This window comes from Capsicum annuum, chromosome 12, assembly GCF_002878395.1.
Source record: "Capsicum annuum cultivar UCD-10X-F1 chromosome 12, UCD10Xv1.1, whole genome shotgun sequence".
Classification (NCBI taxonomy): domain Eukaryota; kingdom Viridiplantae; phylum Streptophyta; class Magnoliopsida; order Solanales; family Solanaceae; genus Capsicum; species Capsicum annuum.
In genome coordinates, this window is record NC_061122.1 from 25,161,051 (window position 1) to 25,172,765 (window position 11,715).

At 34.1% G+C, this 11,715-nt stretch overlaps 1 protein-coding gene across 1 annotated transcript; it reads right to left on the reverse strand.

The window, feature by feature from the left end:
- Positions 1-342: 342 nt before the first annotated feature.
- LOC107851574 (basic leucine zipper 6) lies at positions 343-5,923 on the reverse strand. The gene is made up of 5 exons (XM_016696637.2): positions 5,707-5,923; positions 4,042-4,708; positions 2,227-2,302; positions 1,527-1,653; positions 343-823 (listed from the first exon to the last, which is right to left on the reverse strand). The coding sequence occupies exons 2-5, from the start codon at positions 4,593-4,595 to the stop codon at positions 660-662; spliced, it is 921 nt and encodes a 306-aa protein (XP_016552123.2). The 5' UTR covers positions 4,596-4,708; positions 5,707-5,923; the 3' UTR covers positions 343-659.
- Positions 5,924-11,715: the final 5,792 nt, after the last annotated feature.

Consider the following 11,715-nt stretch of genomic DNA (forward strand, 5'->3'; position numbering starts at 1 on the left):
AACTAAAAATATTTAAAAATATAATTAATTATGTAAATTCTATTTGTGTCATATAAATGTAGACCAAAAAATAACATATAACACAATCAATCAAAAAATAACATATAACACGATCCCCGTTCTTGTCAGTACCAAAATTTTAATAATGCATAATACCGAAAGTGCCATATAAAAATTTTCAATTTCAATTAAAATATGGTATTCGGTATCTACCGTACCATTGCCCACGGCCACTCCTACCTACAGTATAAATGGCTTTTTCCCAAGATGTCTTGCACCATTATACTGTTCTGACAGTTCTGATATGTTTATGATTTGCACCTTAATTTATGGATGGGCTACTGACAATTTAAGATCCACATAACATTTTTAAGAAAATGGAAGGAATGTGGGAGACATGAGTGGATTTTGAGAAAGTCTAGCAAGTTTTGTAACTTGCATGTTGATAGTCGTGGAAGCAACCACTAATGCATTATGATAAGTCTTGTCTACATCATCCCTCCCTTCCCCGAACACTACATGAGCGGGCGCTGCCCTTTTTGTTGTTAATACAGTCAAGTCATCAAATGTTAAGACAGTTATTGTCTTAATCCTAAAAGTTCTAAAGAGGATTCACAGACCGAGTTTGAAGGAGTTTCAGCCACGAGATCAACTTCCTTTTAGTTGAGATCCAGTTTTCCGAAGTCCAGCATCTGCCAAGCTGCATCAGAACCAGTCATCTCAGCAGCAGAATTCACCCTGAAGTTGGTGCTCAGCTTACCATTGCGAGAACGTGCCAACTGTTTCAATCTTTCCAATTCTTTCCTCAATGACCTGTACTGGGCTGCATTGAGTTTCAAAACGACAAAGAATCAGATTATGCAAATAGCCCTTTGCTTCACTGCTCTATTCAAACTACTGGATGTTGGGGTGGGGGAGATAGGAGACGAGCAAAACTGACACCAATGACAAAGGAATCACAACGGTAGATCAAGTAATATGAAATGAAAAACATACAATGAAAATACCCTATGATGCACGGACTCTCCAAAAATGTTGGATTCTCCACAAATGCACTATTTTTGGAGGATCCAACAAGCACGCGCAGCAACATTTTTGAAGACTCCGAGCAACATAGAAACTGCGATGGAGTACAAATTGATTTTCTTGGAAGCTATAACATATTGCTCCATAGTCTTGGATATGAATTTTTGCTTCCAATGTCAGAATTGGCAGACAACGAAAAGTTGGAACTTTTGGAAATTTTAAAGTTTTACTGCCTCGTGAACAGTTAAGCAAAAGAAGAAAGAAATAAGATAATCCGCACAGTTACTTGATTGGCCTTAACTAAAGAAAACAAGACGAATCCAAATTAGTTACTACTTGATTGACCTTCGAAATAAAGGAGGGAACTAACTTTCAGCAGTTACGTTGTTCCAGTAAAGGGGACACAAAGAAGAAAGAAAAAGAAAATCAGAGTTAAGTAGCTAGTTGAACTCACTTCGAAGAGTATTATAGATTGATTGATCTAAAGACATACAACTCACCATCAACAATGACTTTTTCTTGCTGAAGTCTGAGCATCTGTTGTTTTAGCTCTCTATTCTCCATCGATAAAGTAACACGACGCTGAAGCAGAGAAGCAACTTTGGCAGTTAAATCTGACTCTATAGCCTGTATCGAAAACGAACAAGGTTAAACACCACATAATATTGCTTTGCTTGCAAAAGCACCAACTTCGGGATTCGGGATACCAAATATTGCTGCGATTTGAAGAGTCTCTAACCCACACATTTATGGTTTATTTTAGAAAGTTTTTTTTTTTTTGAAGAAAGCTAACCGCACAGTAATGTTATCAGCTAAGAGTTTAAACAATCTCAATTATTATGAAACTATTTGATATAGCATTTGGGCCAAGAAGGATTATTGAGTTTTGAACGATATATTCTCCACAGACAACAATGGCATTAATTTCAGGATTTTAAAAGACTCAAATTTGTGAACAAGCACATGATTTTATTCATAGCATGGTTTTCCCTCAAGTTAATCTGAATGTGATTAATCAACAATAGATATGTAGCCAATGCAAATTTCACTTTTATAAGAAAAGTTGGAACATTTTGTCTCTGCAATTCTTTAATCTGTGATTTTATATGGAAAGCTCAACCCGTATATTCATTACAAATTATTCAGTAACAGAAACCTTTGGGAAAAGGTATATGGATGTAACAGTTAGTAACAAAGTACCTCATATGTGTTGACAGTTCTCTCTAATTCAGCTATATATTGGAGTTTACGGACTCTCGATCTCTGCCCAGGATGCCTGTGTACAAATTCCAAAATAGTTGTCAAGTGTTGTACTCTACTCGAGAAAATAATCATCAAGGAATGACACAAATCCTCCTGATATGAAACAGACTTGAAAATAATATGGAACAAGATCACACTCTTAAGCGTGTTTTCAATGTTATTAGTATATGAGAGATTCAATAAAAATTTGGAACAGTTTAAAAAGAAACATAGTTGGGACAACTTCTAAGAAAAGTTTGACAGAAACTAATAGGGAACAATCGCTAGGATAAAGTAATTTTAAATCATAGCAATATCATATCTATTTAACTTTTGAAACAGAATCTCATCTTTTATCTACCGGTCTATTGGGATACAATTGATCATGAATTTCGTAAGGTGCTGCTTTCCACAAATCCCGCATAACCTAGAAAATTCCATTGTTAACTAATGACAGGTGACAGGGAGTTTGCAATTGGGCTTGGTACTTTATTTGTAACATAACTATTAACAGTTAAACATTGCAAGTGAATTCACTGACTTAATCAACCAATTAACAAAAAATAAGCAAAGAAAGGTTAGTCACGCGGCAAAAGGAACTCATAGAGAAGTTGATGCAAAATATTTCAGCATTTTCATTCCACTGAGAAGAGTCTTTAACTATTATCTGGTCATTAAAAGGTGATAGAAGCTTCCTTAGGCCACATGTCAATGAATAAGAAGCATTTTCAGAAATTTGAGTAGCAAAGTGGAAATTCTCTTAAAGATATAGAAGAAACCAACATGGAGTCACTTTTTAAGAGGATGGCAACATCCAGGAACCACTTGGCTCACAAAGCCTACCATTTGCAAACTGAGTTTTTATACCTAGTTTCGTGAAACTCGAAGGCAACATTCTTTATTAAACAAACATTATTTAATGAAAGAAATTTCAAACTTTCTTGAATTTCCCGTCTCATTTGAGGAAACTTTCTGATTTTGGAATTTGTATGGGCCCCTTAAGTGCATAATTACAAGTCAAAGGTCCTGTTAAGGGTGAATGGCAGTTGACCATGTAGAGCAAGCTACACACAGGAAGATGACTAACACTCACAATGTGTCAACACCAACACACCTAGTGTAAAACCACAAGTGGGCTATGGGAAGGATAGAGTGTACGCATACCTTACCCCTACCTTACCCCTACCTTAGGAGGTTGAGAGGTTGTTTCCGATAGACCCTCGACTCAAGAAAAAGAATATCAAAGAAAACCGAAAAAAGAAATGACGGAAGTGGAGAAATCATGGCCAAATACTATAGAAAGCATGACAAAGGATTCTGAATTAAAGGAACAGTAACTACAACAAAATAGTGCGACAGTTGAAGTACAAGAGACAGTAGATAGCATCAAAAATCAAAGGACGGAGAAATACGAAACTACTCCCTATATGAGCCAAGTCAATGAGAATAAAAAACTGACATGATATCTTTTCAAGTTCCCAATCCATGCTAATGGAAGTTATGCTTTTTCTATAAACTTAGCAAGCTAAACTTTGTATGAAAAGATAATACCTAGATATCTTGACACCATACGAAAGGAATAGACTACAAAATTAGTGGTTATCTTGGAAGATAAGATGCATGACTCGATATTTTCAGGAAACATTTTTGCAATGATGTAGTTTTACCACAGTATATGGACACAATTAACAAGTGAAAAGCAGATGTAAATAATACATTGCCGAATAATGATGAATAATCTTCGAAATAAACATTAAGAGTACGGAATCTAACCGTTTCATTGGTTTTGCCTCAGCACTGACATCATCAGCTGCACCAGAAGCATTGCCCATTGACTCCGATTGTGCAGCTCCAGACACAGAAATACACCTATCTAAATATTGTAAAGGGTTTGGAGACACATATTCTGATAATGCTGAAACTATAGCATTGTCTGCAAAGGTTATGTTGCTCTTTCCACGGGGTGAATTAGGACCATAGATACAATTAGTCTTTGAACTACTATCCGATTCACAAGAAGCATTGGATTCAGTTTCGTCAAACTTATCAAAGCCTTCCAATGAACCAAGACCATCCAAAAGTGTCAAAGAATCACTAGCTGATCTCCTATGCATTATGCCACTAGAATTTGAGCCCGAATCGCTCAGAAGCTCATCAAGCCATACAGGCTGCTCTTCTAGAATGGAGCTTTCGGAAACAGATTTTTGATGTCGAGGAGGCAACGGGTTCTGTTGGTGTGATGGTGGGCTAAAAGGACCTTGAACCGGGCAAGTTAACGGTTTCTTCTGAAACGGACAGCGAGGTGGAAGATGAGCTTGCCTTGACATGGTGAGCTTAACTACTAGGTGACCCTATGATTATCTTTTTGACACCTCCACAACAGAATCTAATACAACAGGTCTTTCTTCCATGTTTCTGCCACCATCTTATTACCTAGTTTCTACAAAAAGTTTTACATAGCATGAAAATCAGAAATTACATTTTGGGAAAAAAAAAAAAAAAGGTAGTCCTAACAAACAACCAAAACTTCCATGACAACAGAAAATTCAATAATTTTATAATGGAAAACAAAATCAAGTCTTGGCAAGAAAATCAATAGCTGGAAACACACATAAGAGTTTGTGACATTTGAGAATCTGAATTTGTCCCCTATTTTTTCAACAACATAACCAATGTAATCCAGCAAAGTGGGGTACATTGTACACAAGCCTTACCCACCCCTACCTCAAAGGCAGAGAGGCTATTTCGGATAGACTGCCTTGGCTCAAGAAGAACTGTTCCCTTTTTTTCAACAACATACACAGAGTAACCCCACAAAGTGAAGTCTAGAGAGGATACAGTGTACTTAGACCTTGACTCAGAGCGAGGTAGAGAGGCCGTTTCCGATAAACCCTCAACACAAGAAAAGCTGTTCCTTCTTTTTGTTTCATTATATAGAAATCATTGCTCAAACAATGAGCCTATTCTTTTTTTTTTTTCCAAAATTAAAACATAAGAAAAGGAGAAACATCTCATTATTCCTCCATCAAAGAACAAACCAAAAAACCATAAACACAAATACGCAGAAAAGGAGTAGCTATGCAAGTACAAAAAATTCAAGAAACAACACAAGACAATCTAAACAATCAACATTCCCCATTTAATTAAACACCATAAAGAGTTTACAAAATACCCAAACTCAAAAAATAACAATGACAGAAAATTTAGTTCTCTTAACTTAACAAATACTAAACCATCGAAGATTCTTGAACACAACGAAAATTGAAGGAAACTAAAAACATACAAAAGAAGGACAACCACGTGCACTAAAGCTCTCGTTCTATAATGGTCTATCACACGCAGCCTTACCATAACAAAACAACCCAACAACAAAAAATGTATCAACAAAAAATAAACTGAATCTTTTTCTCGAATTCTTGAGATATTTTCTAGGCATACCTTATGTTTTTTCTCTATTTTTTTCTTGGTGATATTTTTTTTTTTTTGGTTTCTTGAGGAGTGTGAGGGAAAAAAGAGAAGAGCTTTGAGTGTTTAAGCAAATTGCAAAATTACAAATGCCTATGTTTATAAGTAGCAGTAGTAGTTCTCTCTCACTCACACTGCAAGTTGATGAATGACTTTTTTGGGTCACTTTAGATATGGACTCAATAACACAATCATGGTCAGATAAAATTGAGGGATTCATTTATTTAAAATTATATTATTTATATATAATTAAAATTAATTTATATATATGTAATAGATTTTAAAGTAAATTGATTTTTTATGTATTTACTTTTTTAATGTTTTAAATATTTAGTGAAAATTTTCCAATTCGAGTGGTACTAAAATTTTCCAATTAACTAATGGACAATGTTTATGACGGGAGAGATTTGTTATGTACAGTTACTTATATTTGGCAGCTTTGAGTTGTTCACAGCTCATCTTCACTTTTTCTATGTTTAGTGTAGAAATTTTCACTTTCCCTCTTTTTGTCATTTGCTTTTTTCTTTCTTTTGAGAAATTTTAAAATTACATAGTTCATCATAAATATATTAACTTACGATATAATATTATATTTGAAGAAAAGTATTGTTATGCATATAATATGTCAATCTTGCATTAAAGTGTATGATAAAAGGTGACTGACTATACATAGATATGATCGAAATTGGGTAGAGTGTAATTTTATATATTTACTTTCTTTTAATTTAGGTAAAATGGTTCAGGACCTTGTACTATGTTCGTTTTGTAATGTGGATACTCCTACTTACATGTTTATCATCTGGACTCTTAAACCCACTAAAAAATAATATTTTAATGTGGCTTTAAAATGGCTGATTGGGACAAAGTGAGTGCAGACACGCGTCTAGGGTGGGGGACAATTTTATATTAAAATAATTTTAAAAAATTAAAATTAAAAGAAAAAAACTTTTTCCCCCCATTTTTTTAATTTAAAAATATTTTTAAAAATTTAAAAATAATAAATTAAAAAAAAAAAACCTCCCCAACCCCATCCAGCCACCCCTCATCCCACCCCTTAGCCCTCCTCCCCTAACCCCCTCTCCTCGTACAGCCACCCCTCACCCCCGTCAAGACCCCCCCAATCCAGCCACCCACCCCTACCCCACCTTTCACCCCCGTTCCTCCATCCAACCATGGTTGTCATGGTCATCATCATTAATGCCCCCACCCCACAACCCCCACCCCCTTCTTTTTCCCTGAAGAGGGTCTTTGTTGTGGTTGATATTGTTGTTGTTGTTCATTGTCAAAAAAAAAATTGTTGTTGTTTTTACTTTTTAAAATTTTTTTTATTCACTTTCTCAATTTAAATTTTTTATTTTGTTTAGGGTTAATTTTGTAACTTTAACAAATTGTTAAAGATATTTAAATAAAAATTAAAAATTTATTATATTTGTGTATGTGAATTTATAGTTAAAACTTTAAATTAATTGGAGAGAAATTTTAATTATTTGGAATAAATTTGATGTTTAATTAAATTTATTGTGTTTGTGTATTAGAATTTATAGTTGAAAATTTAAATTTATAGTTGAAAATTTAAATTAATTTAAATTAAAAATTTATTGTGTTTGTGTATTAGAATTTCTACAATTTATAAAAAGAATTTATTTAATTAAATTTATTTTAATATTTAATTTCTTATGTAGCATTTTAAAAATAACATAAAATTTAATGTAATACTTAAAAATGATGTGGCGGCTGATGTGGCAGCTGACGTGGGCATTAAATTTAATGTAATATTCAAAAGTGACGTGGAAGCTGACGTGGGGCGGTTGTGTTACACACACTGTCAGAGGGGTTTAAAATATTACTTTTTAATGGGTTCAAGGGTCCAGATGACAAACATGTAAGTAGGAGTATCCACATTACAAAACGGGCATAGTACAAGGCCCCACCGAACCATTTTGCCTTTAATTTATTTAGTTGTCTTGATTTTGAAATGGAGTTTAAAAAAATAAAAAAGATTTTTGAATTATGTGTTAGAATATACAAAGGACTTGTTTCGCCATAAGAATTTTTATTTTTTCCAAAAAATTATTTCACTTTATAAGAATTGGGTGTTTGGCATAAGAATTCCAAATCCAATTTCAAATTATTTTTTAAAAAGTAAAAACAAGTTTTACTTGTTTTCACTTGTTTCAACTTTAATTTCAGATTTATTTATTATTATAAATGACTCCATATTTTTTTACTTTTGCAGAAATACCCTATTAAGTTCAGCCAACGACGGGAGTTAAATATCTAGTGACCACATTACCCACTTCTTCCTACTTTCATCGATAAAATACCTCAAAATTGAAGGCAACTTCAATATTTTTCTTCTTCCTCAAAATTTCCTCATGATACAACGGGACCTTAATACGTCAATTTTTCTGACTCTTTATGCAACACCAATAATAAAGGCAACAGTATTGTCTCCTCTCACTTTTTTTGTATATTGTAGGTAAATTAGTTAAGATGAGTGATTTTGATAATTTTTAAAAATTGAGAATATAAAATTATATTTAAAAAGTCTTGCAAAAAGTCTAAAAGAAAAAAATAAAACAGACATAGTCAAACACAACTCCAACTTCAACTTCAATTTCAATTTCAACTCCAAAATTTTTAAATTTTCATAGTCAAACTCCTACTAAAATTTACTTAAATCTTGTAGTGTTTAACACATCACGTAAAAATTTGGAAGACACAATATATAAATATATCCTTTAACTTAGCTTCATCTCGTATTTATGACCTACAATTTGAATGTGCACAAATAGACATTTAAACTTGTATAAAGTTGAACAAGTAGACAAATTCGTCATATGTCGCATAATACCCGTAGGACATGAATTGGTCACATAGGACGCTACATCGAACACATGTATCTACTTGTTCAACTTTATATAAGTTTTAGTTGTAGACACGTAATTTTGTCCGTCCAAAAATTAATTTTTACTCATTTTTCACATCTCCCTACCTTACCCTACTCCCACCTAATCCTACCCACTTTCTTACACACCCACCTAACACTTATCCTCACCATTGACCTAAAAATAATAAGACAAAAACACATATACACGCACAGAAACTCCATTTTCCCCCTTTGCTTCTTCACAGAGAAAAAAGGGATAAAAACAAAAACCTTCCTTTCTCCTTCACAAGAAAAATCACGCACACTAAGGGGATTCTATTTTCCTTCCCTTTTTTTTCTTCTTCACACAACCACAACATTGATTGAGGGAGAAATTCACTATCCATCACTCACCTCACAGCATCTCACACACACACCACAGAAAAGAGGGTAGATCGAGAGAGAGGTTCGAGAAAGAGAGAGATGCGAGCGAGAGCGAAAAAGCAGAGAGAAAAATAGAGGGAGATCAGGAGAGAAATTAAGCAGAGACTGACTGTTTCGATGAGTTCTCACCGGAAAAACGTCATCATCACCTGAGTTCAGATCTGTTCTCTAATTTTTGACCCTTTTGAGCTTGCCGGAGCTCTGGGAAGACAAAAATCGGCTCCACCTCCACAAAAATTCTAAAACTCGGCACACCTCCATCTAATTAGGATGAAATCCATTATAAAATGAGAGAAACAGTAACGGGGAGTACAATTTCGGATACGAGTCTCTGTTATTTCTCCATTTTGGTTTGGTTTTGATGAAAAACAGTGAAGGCTTTACCGAGTTGGGGTTCGTCGTTGAGGTTTTCTGTTCGGGATTCCAAATTCGGGTTTTCTTAAATATTATTATTAACGAAAATCAGTCATCGAAAGGTTCAATTCTATCTTTTCTCATTTTATTTCGTCATATGTGTTTGATTTGTGTGAAATTTGGTTAAATATTGGGTGATATTAATTTGTGTTGCTCAGCTTCGTTGAATATTGAATTTGTGGATTGTTGAAATAGTAATCTTGAATTTATTGAAATTTGGTGTTAAAAAAGAATGCAGGGGTTGGATGATAGAAATGGATAAAATGAATATTGTTTAGTCTTGGTTTATTGTCAATGGTTATTTTGGAACAAATACGAAGGTCGAATGTGGTAGTATTATGATTAGGCCATCAAAAAAATAGGCAAAAGTTTAGGATCGGGTAGGCAAATATAGGAATGATGTTGGATCGAATGCGTGGAATATTGAATGTGTTGAATGCTTTTCTAGTTCATCTCATGAAATTAAAATTGTATTCATTTGCTGGGGAATGCCCCGAAGGAATTGTATTTATTCACCGGGGAATGCCCCGAAGTATTATGTACTTGAAGACAGCGCACGGTCAAGGCCCAGAACGTCGGGTGGAGTTTTAGTTCAGGAGTAGTTTAGGATTAGTTTAAAATAGAGTAGATTTATATTTTTGCATTTTTTATTTTTTGGGACTGTATAATTGAACTGGACACTAAATTGGTGATTGTTTTGATTTGTGTTCGTTTGTTTAATTGTTTGAGTGTTTTATGTGGTTTATACATCTATAGTGTCAAATTAGCCGATACGCTCCACCAAGCGACCGTGGTTGAACCACGGGATCGAGGTGTGCCCAACACCTTCCCCTTGGTCAACAGAATTCCTTAGCCGAAATCTCTGTTCGCAAACCAGTTTAAAGAGTCAAATCGTTTTGAAAAGGATCTTTCAAAAGTGACTTGGCACACCGAATTATGTCAAGTTGCGACTCTAAATAAAAATGTAAATAATCCTTTTTCGAAACAAATTTCACTTTTGTCACTTTGATAATAAAAACTCTTTTGAACCTTAAAATATAATCTTTTTGGTCAAAATAGGGGTGTGACAGCTCTGGCGACTCTGCTAGGGATTTTTCAGAATTCGAGCTTATTTTTTAGTTGTATCGACTTAGTTTGTCACTTTAGGTGTATAGACATTTTGTTTGTATTATTGTTTATCATTGTTGAGTGCCTACGTGCTCTTTGTTTACAGTTTTTATCTTATGTGTTACCTCTTTATATCTGGCATCATGTGCATAACCCGAGTTATTTTTTCTGCAATAAGTTTGTAGTACATGTGTTGTACACGGCCTCTAGTTGAGTCATCTTTATTTTAGGCGGGGGAGCCGTCGGTGTTATGGAGTAGGTGGAAAGCTCTCGCAGCCACTATCAATCATACGCTCCCCCGAACAGCCTTGTTAGTGGATCCCAACGTAGGTTAGCCTTTAGGTCATGCTTATCTACATCATATTGAGACCTAGCGGGACCCGCATGGCCCTTTGTAGGAGACTCACCTCTAAAGCATCCCTACGTGCTAAATGTTGCATCTTTGAGGGTAACGTGGTCATTTGACGGACCGATTTGGGGAAAGCATGTGTTAGAAGTAAAGTGTGTAGACAAGAAAGTGTTGAAAAAAAGAGAGAAAAAGAAAAGTGAGTCGAAAAGAAAAAAAAGAATTTCGTAAGTTTTTAGAGTTTTTTATGACTTTTGATTTTTTTTTTCACAATTCAAAAATTCAAAAAGATTTTTTTTACCTTCCGCACTATTTTTCTCAAAAACATCAAAAAAAAATTTCTTTTATTCCTTTACCATGCATTCATAATTCAAAATTTTCAAAAAGATTTTTTTTTCAAATAGGAGCTTTTTATAAAAAGAAAATTAAAAAAAAATGGTAGAAGTTTTGTACATTTCGTAAAATGAAAAAAAAAAATTCTTTCATAGTTGTTGGTGTCATTTTTATGTGCAGTGTCAAACTTAAAACTCAAAAAGATTTTATTTACATTGTTCATCGTCTGTCTTTGATCATGTCTCTTAAGTCAGGGTTCAGTTCGTTATTTAATCCTTAATTGTCCAATCTGGAAGAACTACACACCCCTGATTCTCCTCTTTTGGGAGTGAGATATGTAGGCAGCCTATTGTGGGTTCGGGAATCTTATTTAAAAACCTTCAAAAAGATTTTCTTCACTCTTTATTAGAGTAGATGTCATATACTTCTTTGAAAGAAAACTGCAAAAAAGATTTTGCTTTAATAGTTT